General features: G+C 46.6%; 1 protein-coding gene across 1 annotated transcript; it reads right to left on the bottom strand.

The window, feature by feature from the left end:
* Nucleotides 1–14: 14 nt before the first annotated feature.
* Nucleotides 15–17,710, bottom strand: FAM83F (family with sequence similarity 83 member F). The gene is made up of 5 exons (XM_026038297.1): nucleotides 17,240–17,710; nucleotides 14,110–14,277; nucleotides 6,135–6,256; nucleotides 4,922–5,634; nucleotides 15–201 (listed from the first exon to the last, which is right to left on the bottom strand). Exons 1-5 carry the CDS (start codon nucleotides 17,693–17,695, stop codon nucleotides 137–139), a joined length of 1,524 nt encoding a protein of 507 aa, XP_025894082.1. The 5' UTR covers nucleotides 17,696–17,710; the 3' UTR covers nucleotides 15–136.
* Nucleotides 17,711–27,966: the final 10,256 nt, after the last annotated feature.

Below are 27,966 nucleotides of genomic sequence, written 5' to 3'. Positions count from 1 at the left end.
CCAGGTGAGTCCAAGCCACTGGACAGTGGCTTCCCAGGCCACTGTGTGAGGAGGACATGGCTGCAGGTTCAAAATCAGTCAAAAGGTGGATGTTCCAGCTTGTTCAGTCTTCCGCTCTCCCGACGATCCGTCTCCATCAAGATAACACACAGGTAGGCTGCTTGTTTTTATCACTCGTGGAGGAGTTTGGACCCAGATTACCTGGAATAAAAAGAGGTTAAAATGTTAATGTTAAATAAAGTAGATAGGGATAAAGTTTTTGGCTCACAGTTCAGCCCTCTTTCATTAGTTATTGCACGTCTTGTATTATAAATTAGTCTGTGTTCTTTTGGGGCTTTGTTTCCTACTTTTTGTGGAAAGGAGAGATGCTGGAACAAGAGGAAAGTCAGTGCATTCAATGGAGAAAACCGCTGGAGAAGTGTTTTCCAGGCTCTGGCCTATTGCCCAGGTTGAGCAGTGGAATTCTCAGCTCCCAGCTGGCACTTAAAACTAGTCTGGCCAAGACTTGTTGAGCGATCTGCCAAAGAGTAAAGGCTGAATAAAAAGGACCCTTGGGTCATCTCATCCATTTGATGCCCACACATTCTCCTCAGAGCTTTCTATCAAGTCCAGTTTTAAACATCTGAAGTGGCAGGACTTCTAGCATTTTTGTTGCAAGAGAAATCCTGAGGCCTCAGGGTCTCCCAGTTAAGTAAYGTAGTACACTGCCAGGAATTTTTTATCTTCACAGTGTTTTTCATTGCTCCCTCCATAAGTTGCTCCTGCTTCCCAATATCTGCACCTTCCAATGCCTGTACTGTACCCAGAGGGTCTGCTGCCCCTCCAATTGACTCCATTCAAGGACAGCCCCTGCTCGTGTACCTCCACAGCTGGAAGGTGGGTGGGCATCTCCAAAGCAGGGGGAGCCTGTGGTCCGTGCAGGGTGAGAATGAGGAGGGAGAGAAGCCAGAGGTCATGGTGACCTGCTAGGGAAAAGCCTGGCCTTTGCTGAGAAGCTGTGATGTTCAGCCCAGGCACCGCCTCTGCACCATGACTGAGGCGTTTTTCTTGTCACTCTTGTTAATAAACATTTGATGAATGTTTTCCTCCTCTGGGAGATCGTGGGGAAGATAAGACCTCTCTCCTCTTTCCCGGCTCTTCTGCACTTTCCTTCAACACTGCAACTTCCTGACCTGCGTGGGGGAGGCTGCACTGCAACTGCCCTCACTCCTGTGGCTGCCCTGTGTGACGGTGCCACCTCCCCACTCCTCCCTGTGGCATTTGATTCCATTCTGTGTATTGCTACTACGCTTGTCACTGCTATCTGTTACTGTTACTGCTATCTTCTCACCTCCCTCATTGCCCTCCCTGTCTGTGTCACATTGAAGACCCTCGAGTTTACCTTTCAGAAGCTTCCATACTCCCCCTCTGCTCAATCTCCTTTCTCCTGCCCACTCCCACTCTTATCTTCTGGCCTTTTTCTGCTGTAGTTAGAGCAGACATTCACCTTATATGCCCTGAAAGACATTTCTCTCTTTCTCTTTGTAACAAGGGCTGAAAAATCCATTTGCYACCTGCCTAGGAGCCCACTTTGGCTCAAAAGCACCAGTGATACCCAAGCAGGCTTTTGGGTGGCATTGCAGTGTAAATGCACTTCCTTGCTGCAAGAAGCACCTAAAAGAAACTGAAAATCCCCCTAGAAAGCCTGTGTGTTGTGCAGCAAACGCCTGATCCCCAGAGCAGCTCAGCACAGCGGGCCCTCCTGACAGCCCCCTTGGAGTGCAGCTTGCAAGGGAGAACCAGCACAAAGGGTGGGGGCTTCCAAAGGCACACACGGCTTCCAAAGGCACACAGAGCTTCCCAGCGCCCAGAACCTCCACGCAGATGCCAGCGTCTCGGCTGATCACAGCCTGCCCAGCAGCAGCACAGAATTAACACGATCGTGGTCGGCTGCAGAGCTGCTGCTCCTGCTCTCCTCGCAGGCAACGTGCAAGAATCATGTCAATTCGATGACATGGTGGTTTCAGAGCACCTTGCAAGACAAAACACGTTGGCCGGGCACTGTGCTAGCACAACACCCAGCATGTTCATTTAGGCACTTAGTTCAGGACGTCACTTCGCCTGCGGCCCTCAGGTTTTTCATGCTCCCAATTCTAATTTGTCGGCATCATCTTCTGCCAGGTAAATACCCAGGTTTCCAGGCTGTCACTGCACRCACTTCTGTTGCTCTCCTTCCCAGTGTTGATTCTCTTCATCACCATTTGCTCTTCGAGGGTTGAGCCTGACCTTTAGCCTGCTTGAATAATGGCTTTCAATTACTCCGCGAGCTGCGCGGGACGCGGATCTGCTCTTTCTGTGCATTGGCAAGGTAGGATGTGTTTCGGGGGAGCTACAGAATTAATAGTGACTTTGGAGGCTGTGTGCACAGACAGGCCCACAGGGCTTAAGTGTGCTGTTTAATCTTTATAAAAGCTAAGGGCAGCTATTTCAAACTGTGAAGCTCAGAATAATTGCATCCTAGCCAGCCTGCATACCAAGCACATCTCTCCCTTCCTCCTAGCCCTCATTCCCACTCGTTGCCTCCCTGCTGAAACCCCGAGGAGCCCAGCATCACTTTTCACCAGGCCTGCTCAAAACCCTCCTGCTTTTATCTTGCAGCTGAGCTCTAATCCATACCCAAGCTCAAGAAGGTTTTATTCAGTCCCAAAGAAGCATGTGCGGCTAAGCAAGCAGCCACAGGGTGCTACACGGTGATTTTTTTTTCCCCCTCCTTCCCATGAATTTCTATCTCAATAATGTTTCCTCTGCCACCTCTGTTCACTTGTCACTTTTGGATGACTAGACTAGAGAAGCTTGAAACGAACAGGGTTAGAGTTGAGAAGCATTACACAGGTAGTCCTGTTTCTCCAGTGTTTCCCTCCAGATGACCTAAGCCTGCTTGCTCCATACTACAATAGCTGTAGGGTCTCCCAGKGTCACCACAAATGGCCATTTTTCACATTGGTGTAAAGCGCAAATATATTTGTTGACTCCTTGGAGAGACCTACCTGCTTAGGAAGAACGTAGCAGGAAGGCTGATGTTCTGGACCTCAGCTGCTTCCCTGCACTTCCAGTTTTGAGGCTGGCTTGCTTGGAACCACACTCAAGTGCCTCAAGTTYTCAATCCTGTGTTCCCCTTTACTGCAAGAGGTGCCAGCCATGAGGGAGGTAGCAATGGCACAAAGGAAACCAGAACAAAATGCAGTGGTGGTTTCTTGCTGCAAATGGCCCGGACCAAGCCCCAGGCTGCCTGGCCTAGCTCCATCATGTTAAATGCAATAGGATACCCCTGCTCTCCTAGCCTGCRCAGTGCCTCAAATGGGCTCAGTGCTCCATTCTACAACGGATAAATCATCTGCCTCACGTCTTTGTCTAGGCCAAACTTCCCATGRGATGGGAACGGCCTCCTGTCTGCTTCAGAGGAGCTGAGAGCAAGACACAGAGGGAGGCGCAGATATTATCAAGCCCATCTTCAGAGAAACACATCACAACTCAGATCCCACAGTTCTCTAGATCTGTCACTAGAGGGTAGTGCAAGCCCTCCGCTCCAATGCTCCAAGAGGAGCTGCCCTCACATCTCCCCATAGGTCTTTATGGACTTTGGCTTTCCTGGCTCTTGGGAGTGAGGTCCAGCAGCACGTACTGTCTGTGCTGAGCTTCTAAGGAGATCTGGAGAGAAGACAAGGAGCAGGGTCTGCTCCCACCTCCCYAAATGCCCATCACACATCCTAAAGGGGGTCTGCTATGGTCTTAAATGAACCTTCCATGCCTTATTACAGTGCTGCTCGTGCTGATTTGGCAGTTTTAAGTCTGCCAATCATTCAGACAGAAATATTTCTAAGAACTGAATCAATCACTACTTTTGACTCTCCCAATACCTCCAATACCTCGTCTTTTTTTTTTTTTTTTTTAGTCTGCAGAGAATGTCTTTCCATCTCACAACATAGCAGTCTCAAGGGAATTCAGTTGTTCTACTCCTGCACTTCACATTTATCAGAGCATACAATGGTCCCCAGACAGCCATATGGAGAAGAAATGTTCTCCCCTGAACTAGTTTATTTTCCTGTTGGAGCAGGATGCTTTGGCAGCAAGCACAGCTTACAGAGAAGGGGACAACCAAGCTGAATAGTTCATAGATTTACTTCAGTCTGACAAAACATCTAAAACCTTGGCAAGTTAGTTATTAACCCATAAATTGGGAGAGATCTTTATCACTTGGGTCTTGAACCTGATGAACCTTTGAAGGAACATAGTGAAAATATAAATCACACAGCAGAGAAGAATGAAGGGCTGAGATCTAGTAGCCCCGCACAGCTTCTCTTTTCATGACCCTCTCCCCTGTTTCAGGGGATAAAGTAGCAAACTAGAAAGATCTCTGCCCTCTCCTCCACTCCTTCCCCCCTCACCTCAACATAACAACCTGCTTTTTCTTATTCTACACTATCAACCTTTTCACAGTAAATCCAGMCAAACAAAGCCAACTGAGGCAAGGAGGGGTTACACTGGAAATGCCTCTGCACCCTGTCACGACACTGACCAYCCTGCTGCCACTTCAATGGCCATTCAAGAACTGTACACTCAACCTTATTTTCAGAAGGAGACATTCACCTTTCCCTCTGTTTTCCCAATACCTGCTTGCTGCCAAGTCTCAGAAAACATTTACGTAGGAAATGCCAGTCACACGAGGAAACTGCCATTAAGTTGCTCAGAATTATGTTTCATTTGAAACGACCTTTACTCTTCTTTAATCCTGGTCATTTTAACACAGAGGTGATGACAGGATCTACTCACACGGGTCTGTGTTGGACATTTCTGCAGCAATCAAACTAGGCTCAGAAGAAGGGACAGAAGGGACCACTGGAGCAGAGAGGAAGCACAGAGGCGCTGCAGGGAAAGGTTTTACCTGAGATGCCTCCAGCACTCCGAACACTGGCRTGACCGATGCTGAGCCGTTCATATTCCAGTTTCATGTTCCCAAGGTCTTCTCCTGAATGTCCTTCACTGGCAAAAGAATTGGCCTCACTGCTCGAGCCTGGAGACCGTTTGGCCTTGCGACTGAAAAGCCCACTGGCAAAACGTTTCCCTTGCTTTGAGTTGGGCTGGGCGTCTTCCTTCTTCATATCACGAATAGATTCTCTAGATTTGGATTTATTTTTCAAGTCCACCTGGAGYCGACAGAACAGTTTCTGAGGACTCCTATTTAACTTGTTCAGGTTCTCCAGAGGGGGCTCAATCTCTGGGAGTTCTTGCTCCAATGTGACTAAATCATTCAGGAACTGATTCAACCGCTTCTTCGACTCACTTGTTTCCTCCTTTTCCAAATTCCCCTGGTTCTCCTGCCTGTGACGTGAAGCCCAGAGCATCATATCGCCGCGGGTCGCCCCTGCCACTAAACCATACTTGGGGTTGATGATCTTCCGGGCCACGGTGGAGGAATGAAGACCCAGTTTACCCACTCCGGGAGGGAGCGGATTGGCAATACCCAGCTCTTTGTAGAGATTAACTTCCTCTGAAATGGCATAGAGCTCACGAAACTCAATATCAAACATCTCCACATGCTGTCCTGTCAGTACGAGTAGGATGTTTCTGTCAACATGGGATGAGCTCCACGTGAAGCTAAGAGAAGGAAACAGAACTGACGTTAGATTTTGGGCTGATCCAGCACATCTAACTTGATCCAGCRTATCTAACAATATCTAAAACACTATGTGGGAATGCCTAACCCTCTACCATTTGCCCATACAGCCATGTCAACCTGGGTTAGTACAGCCCAGTTTTGAAGTTCTTTATTCCTGTTCTTTTACAGGCAAAAAGCAATACTTCCTCAGTGGGAGGAGTCTGCAGACTCAGCCTCACTGCAGAGCACTGATCGCTGTGGCTAGCGGGGAGTCCTCGCTGGCCACCACCTGATGCAGAGTGGCCGGATGTCCAGCACACTAAAACAGACCATTAGCATGGGCAAGTTCTCTTCTCCTGGGAGCAGCCTGTGTCCTGTAMCACCTTCTCTGTTGTCCCACTCTGATTTCTACAGATGTCAAAGATTATAAAGGCTGCGATAAGAAATGGAATGACACGGAAGGAAGACACTCCAGCTCCCTTAAGCAAGAGCAACCCACCTGTAGGATCCTGTGGCCACTTTTTCACCATCCACCATCAGGAATCGGGATGCCAGAGTACCTCTGATCTTCCCTGTTGGCATATAGAACCCAACTCCTGTCACAGAGCGAATACGGATGTTCTAGCAGGGAAGTAAGAGACAAAATGTCACAATACATAGGGCAGAGAATTAGATAATTGCCAGCTCCAAGTCTTAACATGTCACTCACATTATCTCACTGCATGTGGGACTACAGCTCATTTTATATCAGCCAGCAGAAATCAGAAGGGCTGCAGGAAGGAAAGCGCGGCACCGAAGGCCCTGCTGTCAGCCCCTGTCTGTACAGGTCACTTCCCTCCCTCAAATTACAGCCCTGTCCAATAGGCCAGGCTTTTGGTAGCACTGCCTGCTCTCTTAGCTATTCGTCTTAGCCCTCTGGCAARAGAAGGCTTTCAAAATCAAATAATCCTCTGTCCCCAGTCTTGTGTGGCAGCTCTGAAGGCCCAGCCCTGTTCAGAGCAATGAATCAGAGGTAGCTCTGAATCATGTATGTGCTCTCTTGAAGGCTGACCCCCCTTCCACAGTGCTCCTAAACTGCTCTCCAGACTTGGCTACGGRGAGCACAGCACCAAGAAATTTCCCAACTCGTGTGCAATCTAAAAGATGCAGCTAGGTAGGAATGAGGTATGGAAGGAGGATGGATATGGAGGATGAGGATAGTGGAGGAAGGTAATATGGAGGAAGGTATAGAGGATGAGAAAGGAAAGTAATAAATGAGGCAGGCCCAAATGAGGCTCTTTTTTTRGTGATTGCGTTTTGACACCAACAACATATAGCTTGAAAAAAAAGCAGTCAAATTGGAAGACTAGAAAATTTAGTTATTGCAGAAGAGATGAAGAATCAGTTCTGTTACTCAGAACATGCGTGTTTCCTGCCTGTTATAACAAAAGAAGAACCTCAACCTTTCTCATTTTAAGGACTCCAGGCACCTCAAATATCTGCCTAAGTTCTTCAGTGTGCAAAGGAAAGAACAGAGAACATWTTTTTTTTGCAAGCAGAAGAAGTAGGACAAACGTCTCTATCAATGTCCCAAGAAGAGGAAGGCAAAATCTTTTATGAGATGAATTGAAAGGACATGAAGCTATTACCTCTCCTCAAAAATCTGGTCTCGCCTTTCCCCATTTGACCACCAAATCTACAAGTAATAAATCAGAAGACTACCAGGGACGGAGAAAACACTAATTTAAGGTTCTATGATCTGCTTCAAGATGCATGTCTGCATTTACTGCAAGAGCACATTTTCATACCAGACTGAGAGTTACTCTGCTCAGACTAACGCTGAGTCCGTGGSTTCTGGCTGTCTGAGGCTCAGGTGCCCGACAGGTAAATGCTCTGCCTCCCCGGACAAAAAGCCAGCAAAAACAAACAACCCCCCCAAACAACAAAACAAACAAACAAACAAGAAAGCACATTGACTGTCAGCATAAGTTTAGAGCAAATTATCTTGTCACTCCAACATACAAATTTAGACGATTTTCTTTATTCTACCATCTATTTTTGCAAGGATTCTTTAAGAATGAAAGGCAAAAATTATTGTGATCTGGAGGAATAAAACCAGGGTCACTCAGACAGTCCCAAGGATAATCACAGTTGTGTCACTATTCCCTGTGATGCTTTGGAAAAGTCAATTCACCTTTGCCTCATTCTTCCCCCATCTGCAGAACAAGAGAATCATGAGGATTTGGCTAATGCTGGTACAGCCTTAGATCCCATCAAGTGCTAAGTGCTATTATTATGAACTTCACCGACAGCTTAAATATTGATAGGCTATAGAAAGCGGTATGCAGGAACAAGTGATTATAAGAAGGCAGAAGTCTTTCAAAAAACAGTTTTYTGAATATAACTCTTACCTTTCGAATCTGCTCCTATTTTCCTCAGTAAAAATACAGCAGTGGCAGTACAAATTCTGACTAACAGTAACTAATGATACTACTATTCTGCATTCATCTACTGCTTTATCCGTCTGGAGTTCTGTGTGGGCATTAGCTGATTAATCCTCCCAACGCTGCTGAAAGTATTATTACCTTGTTTTAGAGATGAGGAATCTGAGAGAAAAAAAGATGGAGTGAAAAAAGATGAAGTGACTTGCCCAAGGCCTAGCTGTGAGTCATATGTGTGGGATGCTGAATGCAGGTTGGGMAGAGCACGGGAGCAGGGCTGCCCTTTGCAGCATTTGTAGTTGGGTGGCTGTTCACCTAAAATCATTTTTTCCTTACAGAATAAAACTGGATTTGGGATCAATTATAGAATATTGTCTGCAAGGTCAAGAAGTACACATCAATCAGTCAACTGCTCTCATGTGCAGAATGCATTTCAGAATCAAGAATTATCAGGCTGGGTGGTAGCAGGACGTTTCTAAGCATTTAGCAAGTGTTGGTTTTACCAGGTGTGCAGGCTGCAGCACCTTATTTCGCTGGAAAGAACATTTGAATTTTTGCAGCGACTGAGGTACACTTAACTCTTGCAAAGGCACAGAAGGGATAGCAGCTAACAGCTGAACATATAAACCTCCTTGTGCAAAGTAGGCACAGGAGGCATAAATACACACAAATACATTGTGAAGTTCAGAAAACATGCATCAAGTCACATAAACATCGAGCCACTTAATAGGTTATTTGTATGTTTGCTGCCTTGAAGGATCTCAGAGCACTTGAAGACTGTGGGATCAGGCTTGTGCAGATGAGGAACAAGCCGGGATTCATGTATGGAAGACTATAAAATAGTTAAAGATGAAAGGCAAATATAAACGAGGTGAGATTTCAACCATTTTCTTTGGGCACGCTTTACAGCAGAGACAGATGTTCTGGGTAATGGGAACAGTTCCCAGATAGAAGAGAGTGACTCCTCCAGATCTGTATTCCTTTTGAAGCTTCTGCTGTAGACAGCTGCTTAAGGTTTGTCATATCCTGGCTTCTGGAAGCTGCAGCCTGGGTTATATTTCCACATTTTGTTTATGCAGGTTTGCACCACTCCTCATCACCAGCAATGATTAATTGCCTGCGCCTGTCAGCAACTTATGCAGACTGGTAACACTCAAGCCTGACAAAGGATCCTAATACACACAGTGAAGAGATCAGCCTTGTTTTGTTGTGCCACACTTTTACACCTCACCCAGAATCCACAGAAAGTTAAATTAGCCCCAGTTTAATAAGTCGGTCAGTCACTGCGTTGTGACTGACATTCAGTTGTCCCTAAAAAGAGACCTGGGCAGCAGTGGCCAAGAGTTGGTGTTGGGCAGGGTGAGGATAGACAAGATGAACCCTAAAGGCAAGTGATGCAACTGCTTCCATTAAGGAATCCTGYGTGTCCTTCCCTCCTGTATGTTGCAATGCAAGCAGAGATCCTTATTTCAGGTTGAGGTGGTTGGCACAAACAGCTTTAAAACAAATAACAGATAGGCAACAGAACAAAGCAGTAGCTGATGTATGACAGTGACTCAAGAGCCCCATGCACTGCTTTTGTTTATTCAAAATGTAGGGATTGCCCTTCTGGTGCCCTTCAAAAAGCCAGATCCCTTCAGTCAGCAGCATTTGTTGGGCTAACTCCTGTGCTCTGTTTCCTTGCATGGCTGCATCGAGGTGCAAGCCCCAGAAATCTGTTCTTTTCTGCTCTAAAATCCTGGAGATGGAGATTCCAGAGAAATATGAAAGGCAGGGAGATTCATGTGGACACACAAGATTAATGTGGGCCTCAGTGGCATCTTTCTACTTCATGGTGTTTAAGGCTGTCATTTGTGGTGAGTAGAGCTCTAAGTGGAAGAGATGGGTATTAAGTACTCATTCTACAGAGACACAAAAGCAACAGCAATCTGGAAACTTCCACCAGATAGTGCTGGGAAAGACTGGGGACTTACCCTTTGAGTCTGCCCTAAATAGATTTGGAAAAAGTGTTTCTTTGGAAAGAACACTTTTTTGTTCTTTTCCAAAAGAACACTTCTGGAAAAAGTGTTTCTTTGGAAATTACCTCTTTGGAGGTAGTACTGGAACCTGCAGGTAGTCAGGTAGAATAAGAGGGAATGCGCCTAGCTGTACCTTGCTGGCAATGTCATTATGATTCAGATGGGTATTTGGGAAAAATGAGCCTTGGAAACCCCTATTTTCTAAAGGCCAATTCTCTAGCAGATTGTTAAAAACACTAAGACTCCTGCATCACGGTCAGCTTCCCCACTCACTTAGGATTGGACAGGGAAAGCTGAGGTAAATATGTGAACTGAAATAAAATTTCAGAAAGCCCTAGAGAGAAACTTGGAGGAGCATTTAAGAATTCCTGGAGTAAGSAAATGATCTCCTTTCATGCAGGGAAAATGAATCTAAATATGAACATGAAGATGAACTTCCTGCAGATACCACATTCCTTGGGTTTGCCTGGAGCTCCGGGCAAACTCCTTGTCTTTGMGCAGAAATATTATTTTTAGAGTCCTAGAAGAAGCATGGAGGACAGAACTCATCTAAAAGCTATTGAGAAGGCTGACCCTCTAGTTAACAAGAGGAGGGCTTGTGGGCACCTATGAATTTTACATCCATGAGAACTTTGATTCATTCTGATCTCAGAAACTCCCTTGTGTGAAACGTAACAGAAGTCTGGCAAACCATGCCCCGCAGGCTCAGGCAGCCACATGACTCATGCATCCAAAACATGCTCTTACTAACATACAAAGCATGCTCTTACCAACATCCAAGGATGAATGTGCAGATAGTTGAATTTAAATGCACTTCGAGTGAACTTTGGCCTTGAAATGAGACAAAAAGTGGGGGTTTTTTTGCCCTCATTTTATGTTGAGAGTCACTAAAGAACTTGTTGTCTCATGCAGAGTGAGTTACTGTCTCTTCTGTAACAGTTTCCTTCCTGTGAGACTGTGGGCAGATCATAACACCTTGTCATCTCAGACAGATAAAACAGTAAGGATCTTTGTAAACCCTCCAACACTGTGCATAGACAAAGGACAAACTCTAGTGTTAACAATAGATCTCCCTGTTTTAAAAGCTCAAGAAATGCCCTCTGCTTTGGGTGAACAGAGAGATGAAAACAAAAGAGCATGAAACACAGAGCAATCTCAAAATCTGATGAGGGGATGACAGAAACCAGAATAAGCACCTTGACCCTGCAGCAATGAAGATCCATGGCAATGTGCCATCTCTCTCTTTCTCCACAATCAGAACTTGCATTTCTGTGCAAGTTCTGGGATCACAACTTGAGGGTCAACCCTGAAGTTACCTCCCCACTTGCTGCAGCTTCCCAAGCAAAAGCTATCCTGCAAATCTTGCAGAAGTATTCCAAAGAAGAGATGGGAAGAAGGCAAGGAGAGTAAGAAATTTCCTTTACTGACAAGCTGTGGTCCACTGGTCAAAACCTTCTAGAAAAAAAAAGCAAAATGGTTACACAAAAAGATGACAGAAAGGCAAATTCTTTTCCTTGTAGCTGATAATCTGTAAAAGAATTTAAGGCACGAAAGCAGATGTCAAGAAGAAGACGTTGCATAAATACGAAATGAGAAAATGATAGAGTTAGCTGGACTAGAGACTTTGCTTCTTCCTTAGCAATTCCAATAACCTCTGAGATCAGCAGCAGGAGATGAAATGATTCTGCCAGAAGATGACTATAGGTCCAGCTTATTTTCTGCTTTACAGGTGGGTCTTCAGGACTATATTGCAAAACAACCCTAAGCACATTAGATATCTCCTCATATGGGAGAGTGTACCTGGCTGGAGATTTCTTGGGTAGCCAAAGCCTGGTGTCAGGAGAATCAGGAGAATAATTTCTGCTGTACTGACACAAACAGCAGCCTAGTTACATCCAAGTAAGTCTTGGAGAAAAGTTTTACCAACCAGCTGTTTCTTAGCTGACAGACATATAGGCCAGGATGGAAAAGAACAAGAATCAGGGTAGGATAYTAAGAGCTCATCTTCCTTCAAAGACACATGACCTCTTTCTCCTTACAGGAAGGACTTTCCTCTGCCTAGAGGAAGAGTTTTCCCAGTCCTTTCATAACACCCAGTGTGGCACTACAGAAAGGAATAAAATGTATTAGCCTTGACAAGGGTAACTAAAGCCACGTCAGCCACGCTGGGAAAGGAATGTAACAAACCCTTAGTAAGAAACTCAATATGAGAGAGCTGGAAAGGGATAGGGAAGGCTTGAAGAAGATTGAAAACTGAAGAATTAAATTACAGASGGATGTTAAAAAGTTCTCTTTCAGTTTGTGTTTTGGACTTTTTTAAGCTAAGGAAGTCTAAAGAAAAACAATTACGCCTCTTAGAGAAGGGAAGGTTAGAAGAGTTTTCTACCACTTTTGAGAAGTATCAGTTTGAGCTCTGMTTTGGAAAGGGTGATCTTGTCATACAACCAGGATGCTGCAGGTCCAAGTCMCTGCTGTTGCATGCCACTGTGAAGACATGTTTCAGGCTAGGAAGTCTTTGAAAATACTGCTGTATTTTAAAAATTTAAGACAAACTGAAGAAACATTTAAGAAATTTAAGAAACACTGCTGTATTTATAGAAAGAGGTAAGAGGAGGAGCAGGAGGGGACCACCTCCTGTGTAAAGATGGAGAAGGCAGACAAAAAGGAACACGTCTCCAAAAACATTGCAACTTTTACTAAAATGCCAAGTAATTTCTTTTCCATGCTATCCTGTAATCAGAATATTTAGTACTGAAGTTATCATTCCCATACATGATGACATAGTGAGAAAAGTACTGGGAAATAGTTATCAGGACAAAAAAAGAAAAAAAAAAGAAAAAAGARAGAATTACTGCTGCTGTTTCAGTTTTCTACCAAGGAAACTCAGGTCTAGGCCACTGAGTACTCCTGAAGCTTGAAACAGGTCTAGTATAATGATGCCTCTATCTTGCTTTCAAAGACACCAGAGGAAGGAAACTTCCCTTTCTCTTTGGGAGCTAAACGAGTCAACTGCTCAGCTGCATGACTTTTTTGATGGAGAAGTCTAGAAACTGAGAACAGAACAGTAGTTCACAGGAGCATTGTTCAGATGTATGCAAGGCATTTTCATCCAGATTTAAGCTGGCTCTCCTTGACTATTACATGTTCTATGAGCTTCTCTAACCTTCAGAACCTCTTGAGCCTTTTTTTTTTTTTTAACTATTAATTGAGAGTATTTAGAAGATCAGCCCTTCCCCCAGGCAAAAAGGCACCTTTTGCCTTCGCTACTAAGGAAAACAGCTGGACAAGCTCTGTAGGTTGTTACCAGCATAGCAGTCTCTCCAGGATCTGAAACAAATCTCTAAGCAGTGACAGTGTTTTAAGCTAATAAGCTTCATAAGCTTTAAACTAATACATTAAAACAATAAGAAGGATAATACTAAGTATAAACACAGAGTATTTCAGTCTGTGTATAATGGAAGGCAATCCTACTCAGGCTGCTTGTGCCAGGCAAGCTAGGCTGACTGCCCTGCTGTGCTGCATCCACTGTATGATGCATCCCCCATCCACAGTGGACTGCTCCCCAGTCCTTTATTTTCTCAGGCAAAAGAAGACTACAGGCTCATCCCGGCTACAGATGGGGTCGAAAGGCTGCTGCTTGTGAGGAAGGTCTTGATTTCACAAAACAAACGTGTTCTAAAACTGGGATCCATGCAAACAATAGCTCAACAATAGCTGGACTCTAGATGAGTTTGAATCTTTGAACAGAAGACCCACAGGAATTTCCTTAGACAAGCTTCTTCCCAAAGAGGATTTTTTTACTTCACAAGGCAAATAATCCAAGTCTTTCCTTTTTCTCTTTTTTTTYCTTTTCTTCTGTGTCAGCAAGATACTCTCTTATTTGTCTATGTTTCACTAACTCTTATCTCAGGTTCTGCGATGTGGCTGATACAGAGGAACAGATCTGTCCATCCGTCCAAATAAGTTCCAAAGTGCATTACAACTCAAAAAGGTCACTGACCTGTGGCAAATAACGGTCCATTATTTAATGCCTTACCCGGATCTGCAAGTCCTTGAGCTCGAGGCATCGGCACATTTCTAAGAAGAGCTTCACACCRTCCTCATCTAGGATTATATAGACAGGAATCCAGCGCTTATATGCTGCATCCACAATGTCTCGGAAGATGTCCCGATCTGTAAATATATCCATGACCACAGCAATAATCTAGAAAGAAGAAGACAGAAGACAGGCAGCTAAATAAAACATTAGGAACTGAAAGGGAGGCCCATCACACTGGTGCAAAATAAAGGAGAGCACTGGTACCAGAATAGGGAGGAGGAGGATATAGGGGAGACCAAAGTACAGGAATGTACATGCCCAAGCACCTCCAACAATCTCATAATTTTCTGGCATGGCTCCTGCTACGCTTTGGAAGGAACTTAATAAATCTTTTGGAGGGTTCTCCTTCTTCTAGGTGAAGATGGCTTTCTTTAGAGGCCTGAAGAACACCAAAGGCAAATGGCTAAATTCCAAATTTCACGAGCCCTGAAGTCTCAGGGACCAGCCAGCATGTGTTGGGGTAATGCAAAAAGATGTGTGTGGAGTTTAAGGATGGATGAAGTGATATAATTTTCTCACATAGATCAGCTGTAGGTTTTTTTATTCTCAAAACTGTGGTTTTGAGAATAAGAGGTGGTAAGAGGTGGAATAATTCCCACCAGAGAGCACTGTGCTTTGAAATGGTTCTTGAGCAAGGGAGGTTTGGGGAAATGGATGCCGTGGTACATGGCATCCCCTAGACTGTTCTTGCTGAGACTCTGCTTGTACTGCCAAAAAAAACCCAACACCTCTGCTCTGCCAGGCTTTCTGTCAGCAGTACTTACACAAGCTGTTATTTATTAAAAAGAAAATAAAAAGAGTCACCATGGTGTTTATGCCAATCATTAATGTGCACATTTTTGACACAGGTCACGTGACAGAGCACCATTATAAAATAATAGTAAAACTCCTGATAAGTTCTGCTAAGCAGAACTGGATTCAGCTCCCACCTGAGATCTTATCTTCCACACAAAGCAGCAAAATACATGAAATTTTATCAAAACTTCTGAAAAAATAAAATACAGTGAACTTGTGTCACTTTATCCCTAAACAACTTACTGTACAGATTATGATTGAAGGCATGATGTTTCCATGCATTAATTAAACCCTGTCATTTCTCACCCAAACGCACACTCTGATATGGATGCTGTTACTTAGAAACATGGACACCAGACATGATTTAGTTGAAGTAAGAACATCTACAGAGGGGGTTGAACAAGAATAGCTAGCAGAGGTGTGAATTGTGTTTGCTTTCCATCCCATCTGTTTGCAAGGAGTCCTACATCTGCCGGAATTTCAGCACCCCAACTACTTAATAACACTGACTTTGCAATCTGCAGGGCCAGTCCCCTCAGTGCTTTGGGTCTCTAAGTCAAATCACGTTTTTTTGCAAAGCCAAGGACTAAACCCATGAAAAATGTACCCCTCCATGGGCAGCTGATCAACTCCCTTGCAACTGACACCTCCCGGCTGGCAACCGGAGTTGTTTGTCCTTGTTAATATGCCATAGTCTTCCCAATCYCATGTCACACTGATCTGTCAGGATTAGCTAGGAGCGTTCCCAAATCCAGCAAGTCAGAGCATGAGYGTTTACCCCTGCAAGGTTTTTTTCCCATTCCTCTACCTCCCCTATGGATAATAACACTGCTTATCTATAGGGGCATGGGTGTGCCAGCCTCTTCTTAGGTATGTACAGATTGGCAAGCATTAATTTGCCGATCTTATTGCGGCACGGTAGCTTAATTAACACGTTTGTTAAACACCGATGATAAGTGACCCACAGCCATGTGYCAAATATTACTGCTACCTGTTTAGTCCTCCCCTAGCTACAACACTGCTGAATGGAAAGCTGCAGCCTGGAGACTTTATTCTCCAGGACCAGCTCAGCAGAGCACAATGKGCATAGTTATGGAAGAAAAAGGCCATTAAACTCTTAAATGGCTGTTAAACATGAAACCACCTTTGAGCTGGGAGGGGCACAGTTCAGCTGGTCAAGGAAAAAATTTCCAGGGCAATTAATTACTTTCAGGTGCCAGAACACCTATGAAAAAGCCACGTTTCCTCATCATCACACCACCTGTAGAGGCATTTATGCCGGTGCAAAGAGGATGTGGAGTTACACCACATCAGAATGAAAGGACTTTGCAGCTTCTGGTTTCACAGCGGCCATGAGGTAGCAGTGAACTGAGGAGASCACACATCCATGTCTTGCTGGAAAGTTTTCTGTATATCCCAGCAGGTCTGGTTTTAACATGTCTCTGCAAGGGGTGTGCAGGTAGTTTGTGCCCGGAGGCGGGGAGGAGGAAACAACCACTGGATTCACCTCTCAGAAAGCAACAAAACGAAAAGCGGGGAGGAAAAACCTGACACTGATACCCTTTTTGATGGAGTGGACACCAGCCCTGACAGGAATCATTTCCTGCATGAAAAGTCCACCTAGATCCAGCGGAAAAACCCCTCCTCGTTGTGCCCCTAGCTATGCCTGTGCAAGCTCCTGCACGGTCCGGGCTGGTTTGGGCTCTCGGCAGAGGCGCCGTCGCCACTGACAGTCTCTGCAGATGAACAGGAGGAGCCGCCGCTCGTTGTCCGGACTTGGCTGCCTGGCGAGCGCGGCTGGGTGCTGCTGAGGCCACAGGAACAGCCCCTCTCTGCTCCAACAGGGCTCCCTGCGCGGTCGGGAGAGGCAGCGGGAAGGGCATCCGCACGCGCCTCCCTGATGCAATGAGTGGGAAGGGGGCAGGACGGCGCGAACCTCGGACACAGAACGCCAGGATACGCCGGGTTAACCCCATCCCGGATGTCAGCTCTTACTTCATGTGGCCAAACCATCATGCCATTAGGACTGGCAATGAGCTGCCCGGAAAAGCGTACGGACTGACCAGCGGAAAATGGGAGCCCACCACGCACGGAAAAGGGCAGCAAACGAAATCCAGGAGTCGGAGAGCTCCCTTCCACCCCACASGTCACGGCCAGGCGCTGGTCGCCGATGCCCCACGTTGCTCCCGCACGTGCAGGCGACGCAGGCGGCACCGAGCCCGACCCCACCGCCATGGGGCCGGCCGTGCCGCTGTGCGGGGCCAGGCCCTACCTTCTGGGCCTGCTGGATCATGTCCCGCACCACCTCCTTGAGGTGCGGCGCGCTCTCCTCCTTGCGCGGGTGCGTGAAGAGGGCCACGCGGCTGATGCCCCGGTAGAAGGTCTTGTCGGTCCAGCCCAGGTCGAGCGGCGGCACCTCCGTGTCGGAGCACTCGGGCCAGTAGGCGAGCGAGAGGGTCTCGCCGCCGGGCCCGCGYGCCACTTTGCCGCCCTCCTGGGGGTCGTCGTAGCCCCGCCAGGCGGCCCGCAGGGCCTGCAGCTCCCGGCCGGAGAGGAAGTCGCGGAGCTGCTCCTTCTTCAGCGTCTCCCTGTAGGCCGCCTCGCCGCGCGTCGCCAGCGCCTCCAGGGCCCGCCGCTGCTCCTCGCTGTAGTAGAAGCGCGCCTGGGCCTCCGTCACCTTCTCGTTGACGTGCAGGTCGTCCAGGAGCACCACCTGGGACTCCGCCATGCTGCCGGCACCCGCAGCAGCGGCGGCCGCGGAAGGAGGGAGAGGCAGGGCAGGGACCGCCTCACCTGGCGGCGGCGGAGCGGAGCCGAGCCCGCCCCGACGGGTGGAGCGGCCCCGCGCTGCCCGCGCACGGCCCGCCTCGCGGGGCCCCGGCTGCTGGGYACCCTGCCCGGGACAGGGCCGTGTCCCCGCTGCCGACCCCCGGCTCTGCCCCCCGGCACRGCTGGGCTCACRGCRACGGCCAGGCCTGAGCAGAGCCCCYGAGGGGAGCGGGATCTGGGCAGGGTGTGGGGGAAAGCCCCTACAGTTGTGGTAGTGGGCGGAATTACGAAAAAAAAACATATTTAGGAAGGATTTTCCCACCTCTTTTTTAGCAAAGTGGCTGCCCTTTGTCAGGAAGGAGGGGATGTGCATGGGCCACTTCAAGGGCTGCGTGCTCCTGAGGTGGCCACGAGCCCAGCTGGCTGCCAGCTGGCCTTCGGCAAGCCCCAGGAAGAAGCGGCAGAGGCGTCTCGGCGCTTCGGTGCCGTGCCATGCGGCAGGGTGGCTGGGAAGATTTTTCAGAATATTTCAGAATATTTAAGGTTGGAAGGGACCTCTACAGATCATCTAGTCCAACCTTCCTGCTCAAGCAGGCACACCTAGAGCATGTGGCACAGGGTGGCATGATAGAGTGCTCTGCCCGAGCCCATGCAGCAGCTGGAGTCCGAGCCGGGAGCGCATCCGCGCCGCTCCCCATCGCGGGCCGGGAGCGCCAACAGGCACCCCTGGCTTGGCATGCGCGTCCCCGCGGAGGGACGAGGGGCAGCAATGGTAAACGATGGGTTTGGGGGTATGTGAGAGGTGCTAGGGGCCCTAACGAGGACTCTGGTCCCGTGGGGCTWGCGGTTCACCTCTCACTGAAAGGCAGCCAGGGACAGAGACAAGCAAAGAAATAAGGAAGAGGGCAAGGCAGTGGTGAAATACAGTCAGAAGCATCTGCAGTGCTTTACATCGGTGGTTAGCCCTGAGTGCTCACAGGGATGAAATGCACAAACTGTAGGATCAGAGCTACTCACGTTGTTCTTTGCCATAGGTACYGTCACCTGTGGTCAGTGTGAGTTTAAAAATCCAAGGATGTGATTGGGGCAAGTTAGCTTGCTCTGTGCTTTTCCTCTCCCTTATATGAAAGGGAGGATGTTGGTATGCCAAMCTGTCAACCAATAGCTTTTCCTAGCATGAAATTCATTTAAAATTTGAAGTTGTGCTTTGCAGAGATCTACTCATCTGCCTATCAAATTCCCTTAAAAATTAATATCAGTTCTTTTAGCCTAGCCTCCTACGGAAACAAGACTTAGACGACTGCAGTGTCCACATCTGTCTGCTTGTCTGTCCATCTCTCCCATATGTTTTGAACCCACTGGCTGACTTTGAACAAGTCTGGCAGAAAGACCAAGGCCTCAAAGGCAGCTACACCCTTACAAGAAAAAATAAAAGGCCTAATAGATAAAAGGARTCCCCTAACAGGGAAAGTCGCAACATGAGTTTGTGCCTCATTAGACTCCAGATACTCCATACAAATGRAAGCACTAGTAAGTGCCTGAACTGTTCGAAAACCTTCAACTGCAGTTTATGCAGTTTATCTTCAACACCCCAGCTATTCAACTTCAGCACGCAAATACATAGGAGATGTAGCTTAGTTAGTGTCGCCGCTCATTGAACTATTTGTATTTTTTSTGTACCAGAGGCTGCCATCAACTTTACTATTTCATGTGTGCTTAAATAAAGTCCCTTTAATCTTTGCTGYTCTGTTCATTCGTAGCTGCACAATGTAATCCTTTGTGTCCAGGTGAAGCTCCCACATGAAAGCAACAGTAGGTTCACAAATGTATATTTAGTTTAATATTTAAAGGCAAGCTAATGCTTCCCACATCCAAGCAAAAGCGGCAGAGATTTTTAGTTTGCTGTGCTGAAGGGTTTAGTCCTCGTCTCTCACTCTGGAAGATCAAGCGTGGTATGTGGGTTGGTAGGATAAATTGGGGAATAGAGTTGTGCAGAGTCAGGGAGACCCCCTTTCTGAGGCATGCATGTGTCATCCCCTCCCTCCTCACACCGGGCCTCCTCCCAGTTCTCCTAGCGATTCATTCAAATGAATTCAAATGTATTTTGTATATGTTTTGGTTTGATGATTCAGGCCTTTCTGCCATGCCCTGACCCTCCAGCTGAGAGCCTCATGCAAAAGACTGAAAGGAAGGGCTGGGAAGACAAACTGCCTTCTTCTGGCCCAGCAACGCTGGAGCCTGGCGAAGAAGAACCGTGGCAGAGAGGGTGGTGGGGGAGATCCTTGGGCCTGGCCCTGCCTCCCTGGCACTGAGCAGTAAATCACAGCTGCTGCTCCCCATGAAGCTCTTCACTGTTGTTCTGGCTCAGGTTTTACTCCCTGACCCTACCGCTAGCTCAAGAGAAAGAAGAAAGAGGAAACTTGCTTTTAAATCAGGCTGAGGCTGTTGCTAATCCACGCAGGTTTACAACATCCGTCCTTTTATTTAGTCCTTTTCCTGCGGATTCCTTGCTGCAAGGACGGTGTGTGCACAGGCAGGGTTGGGTCTCTTTGCTTTCGACCTTTGTTTGGGTGTCCTCCCAGCCAAGTCCCAGTTAAGGTCTAGCTTACTTTCCTGGTCTGGCTCCAAAACAGCTTCCAAAGGATGCAAACTAACCTATCAGGAAATATTACCTCTTATTGTAACCCTCCCCCAACCCCATCACAGCGTTGAGAGTCTTCTGCCTTCAAACACCTCCCACGTATATTCTGCTTACTTGGGCCTAATTGCTTCACTTTCCTTTGCAAGGCAGCGCAGGTTGTGCATTAGATAAAGATATGACACCTTATATTTAGCATTAATTGTAACTGTGCTTGTCCTAAGCATAAATCTCTCTTGCCAGTCCTTCCTGTGTAATTTCAGTCTCTAAATAGCCTATCTCATGATATATTCTTAGATAAATTTCCTGGTGGTGTTTTTATTGTGACATAAACTGCTGCACGCTCTTGTTACAAAACTTTGGGTGTTCGTCTCTTCGGGAATAAAATTCTGATGCCTACCCTGATGTCATTCCTTAACTTCTATTTCTTCCCTATAGAAAAGAGATATAAAAATAAGGGATTATTTGGTCACAAAGTAGTCACATACTGAAACCCTTGTGGGTTGGGGCATTATGCTCTAGAGCAAACTGACGCGAACCACCCAAATTTTGACTTTTCCGTGCAAATCGAGAACTAGCTAAAAGGGCTCAAAGGAGGGAGACCACAATAGAGAAACACCCATTTCTCCATTTGCCAGCTGCAGCGTAGCGGAGGCCACGGGGCTTTGCTGCCCGGCAGTGGCAGAGTAAACACACGTAAGTGCCTGTGCCCTGGCCGCTGTTAGGCACTAGGTGTGCTGGCTGGCCCCAGAGCAGGAACCGCAAGAGGTCGGTGGCACCTGCATCGTCTCGCCCCTGCTCGCTGCACCCTGTGCCCTGCCCCGGGGCGCTTGGGGAGCAGCTGTGCCCGCAGCTGGTCACGCCGTGTGCCCGTCCTGAGTGTGAGACTTGTGTGGGCAAGGGCTGCCCGGCCAGCGCGGGAGCGGGCGCGTTAGTCACCTCCAAGTGTTGGCAGAGCTAAATGTCTAAGCGAGGCGATTTTAGGGTGGGGAGGAAGGAGGGTTCGGCCTCGCTGCTCTCCCCTCCAGCAAGGCGAGGAGCTGCAGGCAGTGGCAGGCAGGGGTGTCGCTCCTGCCGCAGTGACGGACTGCAAGCTGCAGGATGGAGAAATGCTCTCAGATGCTTCYTTTCTGTCGTATTGCACTGCCTCGGGGAGAAAACCCAGCTGCTGAGTTGGAGAATTGCTGCAACTGAGTCAAACGCTTCTGGCCTCCCACTCAGCCCTTCAGCTGATGTTTCTGCAKGAGGGTAAATAGGTGAGAGAATCATATGAGGAGAGCAGAAAGCAACAACTGCCTTCACGGGATCGTTTCTTGCACTGAGGTATTTGCTGACTGAGCAAACGCAGAGAAGCCTTTTGCTGCTTTCTGCTCCCATTTACACAGCAACAGATTGAGGCAGTTTCCTGTAAGAAATGCTGCCGATGCAGGTCTCTCGCTTAACCTTTCAACTCTCATATAGGCAAGGAATCAAAGCTGGTTTTGATTCAGAACTCACTGAGATACACTGTGGACCTTGGTGCCTCACTTCCTCATCTGCAAAATGAGGAAAATATTGCCACAGGGCTAGTGAAAGAAATAGCTTTAATAAAAAACAAACCAATTTCACCTACCTTTACCTTTGTTTCTACTGCCAAAAGAAGTGTGTGTGTGAGGGGGGGGGTGGAAAAAAGACAGCTGTAGAGTCCCTTTTCAAATGAGCCAGGCCCTGAATGGAAGATCTCACTGAAGAAAATAGTGGGGAATAAGCAATGCAGTCTCTGAATAGGATGCTTAATTGCAGCTATAATTATGTAGCTCTCAAATCACAGGGTGCTTCACAGACAAAGGAACAGCAGCAATGGGGGCGCGGATAAGTTAAGGCAGCAACAAGTCTCCAGCATCTTGTACTTACCTGTGTCCTTGCCACCCGTCAGGGCACGTCGCTGCTGTTTCTTTGGAGAAGAAAATGTTCATATGAGAGTTGATGGAAGCAAGAAGTGGAGCACAGAAGGAAAACTGGGCTTATCCAAGGAGAGGCAATGGCGAGAGTGATGGAAAATGGATGGGAAGGAAGCAATGGCAGAAGCAGTCTTGGTGTGGTGGTGCAGAAAAATCCACTGTAAGGTCCACCAGCTGGGGCAAGCCAGATGAGATGGAGGACGTAGGCTAGGCAGTCATATGTGTACAGCAAGGATGAGATGTCCAAATAYTACATGGTGGATAAGAGGGAATCACTGAAGGGAACACAGTAGAGACACAGGGGTTCCAGCAGGGAACAAATTCATTTAAGGAGCTGCATAATTAATGGAGGAAATGAGAGAAGAGGGAAATAGAGATGAGGCTGCRGAGTCTACAAAGTTTTAGCCACCCAGGGAGCTTAAAAACAACGAGAAAAAGGAGCTCTAGTTTTGCTAAGAAGAAGGAAGGGCTGAAACTGTGAGGCTTGGAAGTGGGGAGAGCAAATTAGAAGTGGACCCTAAACTACAGAATGAACAGACACGAGAGCAATTCTGTCCCCACAACAAAACCAAAACTGTGTTAGGGGATCAGTGTAGGCGAGAAAAAGGAACTCCCTGAAAGGAGGTACTGAAATGTCAGCTTAGATCTGTAGATGAAACTAGTAGATCAGTRAATTTATGAACATTGAGAGAAATACATCAAGATTTTAAGAACTGAAAGAACCATTTTTATTGGGTTTGGAAGATGCCCTTTCTTGGGTCAGTATACTTTGGCCTCTGGTGTGTATTTAGCTTAAAAGCATCCAAAGAGGGAATGTAGAAGATGGGAAGTCACCTGCTCATGGTGTTATCAGAAGTACCGCTAGCTCTGGAGGATCCTTCTCTTTCACTTGCCAGCATTTCCTTCCAGGAATGCCATGGTGAAGCCAGAGGGAGTGGATACGAGCGATTCCTCTGAGTAAGAGGAAGCAAATAAAAGGAGCCAACCAGTAATTTCTCTCAAAAGGCTGTTTCAGAGCAACATGCTACAGCTCTGCATGCAAAACACAACAGGAGGTTGCAGTTGAAATCTGCCTTTTTTTTTTTTTTTTTTTTTTTTACCTATAAATCCAGAACAAAAGACAAGGAAAAAGAGAAAAAAAAAATCTGAATTCTCCTGCCTCTGTTCTGGCTGCCATTACTATGGGCAGAGCTCCCTTCAGCTGGAACTAAACATTTAACAGCAGCAAACATCCCAGTCAAAATGTTACGTCAAGTAGTACCACAGTATGGCCATCCTAAAGGCACTCCAGGAGTAACTAGCACTAGCACTAGCACTAGCGTCTGCCCAAGTTTTGACACATGATACTCTCCAGCTTTGGCCTCTAGTAGGGAAGAGCTTCTACGCCAGACAGCCTTTGGGGCAGGAAATATCTTAGTCCTGCAGCAATGTCATATAGACAGGAACGCAGGCCATCCCTTCCCAGGACTACGGACACCTGAATCTTGACATAGAATATCTTATTTTCAGATCAGCATTGACAGAAATATCTGGTTTCGGATTCTTTGAAAGGCAAATCCCAAATGCATAATGCTCTTCTATTTCCCCARTGACTCTTTTTAGATCTATTTCTTTTGCAACTCAGTTAATCAAGATTTCTTGCTCATTTTGAAATAAGTTCTCTTATTTCTTTTGGGAGGGTTTATCAGTTTTGGTCTTCAAGATTTAATAATCACATGGGTTCTGAGCTAATCCAGATTCATAAGCCATTCTCTTCAGTTAATATCTGAACACTTTGGGCATTGTATTTAAGAGATACCTGTTTTCAGAGGTATAATTTCCAGACAGGTTGTGTCCCACCTTTCTTTACTTCGAGGCTGCAGCAGGTTACCCTGCTGGCCTCCTCATGGAAAAYACAGGAGGAGCCTGAGCTCGTGTGTGTGTGTCTCTGTTTGCATGTGTGTGTAGCTGCAACAGGAGTAAGCCATGGCCCTGAGGATGGAGAATGTGTAGATCTCCTTTTATGAGTTGGCTTCTGCTCCTCGTCTGTTGTTTTCTATTCGCCCTATCATCTTTTAGTGAAAGATTTTAAAAAGATCTTGAAAATCTTTCCTCCTGAGTGACCAAGGACGCCTTTTCCTTTTATTCTTACAGCAAGACTGGTTCAAGAACATGTTTATGCTTGTCAGGCTCCCTCCCCTTCCCCATCCTCCTGTATTTATTCCTTTTTGTTGGAGAGGTGGCTGCATCACCTGAGGAAGAGCCTAGCCTGTGGCCAGTCCTCATCCCTCATGGAGCATCTCTGTCCTGACAAGCAGGATGAGGGTTTCCAGCCTTCATGGTTCTATGTCCACTCTGTTGAGGCTGCCAATTAGTGGAGGAAGCGATGATTGGATTCTTTTCCCCCATGCTGACAATTGACCTAAGCCGCAGTAAGACAGGAAATGCAATTAGACAGCGGATGATCTTGGGAAGGACTGGAACTAATGGCTTTACATTTTGTGTTTCTCACAAAATTTTGATTTATCCTTTCAATCTCCCTACAAGTTGCATATGCAATGTAGTGAGGTCGCTTCATCCTCTCCTATAAGGTAACTGCCCTCTGATCCTCTTTCAATACGGCCAAGCAACGTGAATAGCCAGTTACAGCTCTCTCGGGTACTAAGGTCGCCAGTGCTTGAGATAACACTGCAACAGGCACTGTAGAGATGTGCTGGTGACCAAGGTCACCATGTAACACCGCTTTCTTGCTGGGCTTTGGCTGGAGGGCATTAGACCCAGCAAGGCTCCTCGGAGCTTGAGCACATTCCCCTCTGCAGAGCAGCATCCAAGCCCCTGCCCATCATCTCCAGGGAGCAGTGGCTGCCACTTGGCATCACAAAACGGAAGACAGGTGGTTCTGAGACCCCACGGGAGAACTGGAAGCGCCGCATATGGGTCCCAGTATGAGAGACTGAGCAGCCCTGACATTTATAAATAGATGGGCTACCGCTCTGGGCGATCAGCACGTAAATGCCTGTTGGGCTGATGTGGCCACATACCATCATTAGACTGCACAGCGATGCAGGGGAATTAATTCAGTCGGCTGGAATGAAGCAAGTGTGGATGGGGTTGTTTATTTGCAGCACCAGATAACATACTTTTGTGAACACTGCCCTAGCAAATTAGTTAGATCAGGGTGATTYCCTGCCTTCACCTGCACAGCAGCCTGCCAGTCCCTTTTGTTTTATGCTCATCTGCATTTGGAAGGTAAATACAAGATACGCCCCATGGTGACCTTTAGAACTAGAAGCCTCTACAGTTTGCATAACAYTGCAGATATATATGCCATGATAATAAATAAGCAAGTGTAATTACAGAATAAAAACTTGCCCCAAAGAGATACCCAGATGTGAATGGTGGAGCACAGTGCCAAACATAGAGCAACCAGAGGAGCAAGCTGGAAACAGCTCGGGTTTTTGCAAGAGGAGAGCAGGAAGCTTAAGCAACATGAAGAGGCCCCAAGGTCAAGCTGAAAGAAGTCAGGAAGCTAGAGAAGATAAGGAAAAATGGGAAGGAGATGGTTAGAGCTGCATGATAGTAAAGGCTCAAAGAATGGGCTTTTAAAAGTAAATGAGAAATTATAGTTTGGCTGAGAGGTAGTCATGGAAGAGGAGTTTGAAGTTTAACAGCCACAACTCTMCCATTGCACTGGTACAAGACCTTTGGCAAGTCACCTTTGCCTTCCCCTTATTTCTCTTCTTGCTTTGTGGGACTCAGCTCTTCAACTTGCAGATTCTTTGGAGTGAGACCGTCTTTGCTATGGGTATGTTGAGCGCCCACTGCAACCAAGCTCTGGATTCGTCTGGTGCCTTGCTAATGCCAGRGACAGCAAATGACACCTCCCAAAGGAAGATGAAAAGCTGTTGAACAGACTCAGACACCAGCAAGGCACRGCTGCAGACAGGAGGCCTACAGGCTCTGCTGTGGAGGCAAAGTGGAAGAGGAGATGGCAATAGTGGCCTGCAAAGACAGTAGTCTCTTTTTGGCATTGTGGTAAGAGGAAGAGTGATGAAGAGAAAGGAAGAAACGTTAAAACCGTGGGCAGAAGTGAACGGACAAATGATGTTTCAGTAGAAGAGGCAGGTGCTATTTTAGTCAAACGGGGCTAATTCTAGCTCTGATGTAACTCCACGTACGTCAGTTTTAGTCAGTTGAGTTGCACAAAGGATTCATTTAGGTCAGTGAGTTGAGGTGAGGGTGAGTCAGACAAAAACAAATTCTGAGGTGGGAGAAGAAGATGTGGAGCTAACACCTGATGAAAAACTGGACTTGGCTGGATGCTTGAGAAGGGAGCGTGAGGATGAAAGAGGGAGAAAAGGGGAAACAAAGAGAAACAGACCACCAGGCTGAGGCTTGCAGATGTACATGGACACTGCTGTGCTGAGAAGAAAAGGGTACCTGGTCTGAAGAAAAGAAAGGCAGCAGTAAAAGAGAAGAGGGCCCTGAAGGGATGTCAGACAATCTTTTTCACTCCAATCCACGGCAGTTCTCCAAGAAAGACAGTCTCCTCTGCAAACTCTGTAATGAAATGATTGTCTACCACTATTTTACTCCTCCTCATGATSCCCTTGGCCCTCCTCAGGACTGCTCACACACCCACATACCATGCTCACTGACAAGATCATAACAATTAAGGTTTGTGGGGGGTTTTGTGTGTGTGTGTTTAATAATAAAATGTTCTAGAAATAGCTTTTGGATCAGGGATTCACAGTGCAACAGAGGCAGCTACGTTCTGCAGGAAGAATTGATCTGATTCACTCCTGGTGCAGCTTCACTGGAGTCCATGGAAGTGAATTTGTCTCATTCATTCTCCAGAGATAACGTGCAAGCCAAATGAAACTAGACAGGGCCATTCTCAGGCTGACAAAAGCATCGTGCTTTACCTCTCACCAGCCTTTCCATGAAACACACGGGAAAAATATCCCAAATACCTGCCACTATCTTTTTTAAGGTTTGCCAAGTGGTGTCTCTCTCAGCAAAGCATAGGAAATAGAACAGTGATGCCATTACACTTAATTAAATGAAAACAAAAAATAATTAAACAAATCTCTTGGTTCCTTTTCATCCCACTCTCTTTTTCTTTCCCTGCATATGCTTTCCATCAATTGTTTCTGATGCCTCTTTTAAATTGGTGTTTACTTTCTCATAATTCCATGTACAGAGATAATTTAATGACATGAAGCCTGGAGGTTTCTTCTCTTTCTCCTGTCCTCATTCCACCTGGCTTTTCTTTTCCAATTCAGTTTTTGCATTTTTGTTATTTGAAATCATGATCTTTAATTGCATTTTATTTTCATTCCTTTTCTTTCCTCTACAGCTTGGATGTGTTTTCATTCCTCTATTCTCTTCTCCCTTGCTCTGCATCAGCTTTATTTCAGATAATAAAATCAAGCTTACATCATGTGTGTTTAAACATTATCTTTAACCATTTCCCRGCACCTAGCCCAAACCCAGCTTTGCGCCTTCCACCAACACTTGGTGCTGCACAAGAACTGAACACTCCCTAAGCCCTCTCTTCTGATGTTCAGTCATCATCATAAATACAAACTCTCTCCTACAACACTCAATCATTATATTTAGTCTTAATATCGTGCTTTTCATCTGTAAACACCCCCACAAGCATTGGTTAAT

The sequence above is a fragment of the Nothoprocta perdicaria genome, unplaced genomic scaffold, assembly GCF_003342845.1.
Source record: "Nothoprocta perdicaria isolate Ctin4 unplaced genomic scaffold, notPer1 scaffold_206, whole genome shotgun sequence".
Taxonomy (NCBI): Eukaryota; Metazoa; Chordata; class Aves; order Tinamiformes; family Tinamidae; genus Nothoprocta; species Nothoprocta perdicaria.
The sequence above is the reverse complement of the archived record's forward strand: the minus strand, read 5'-3'. Positions and strand labels throughout refer to the sequence as shown.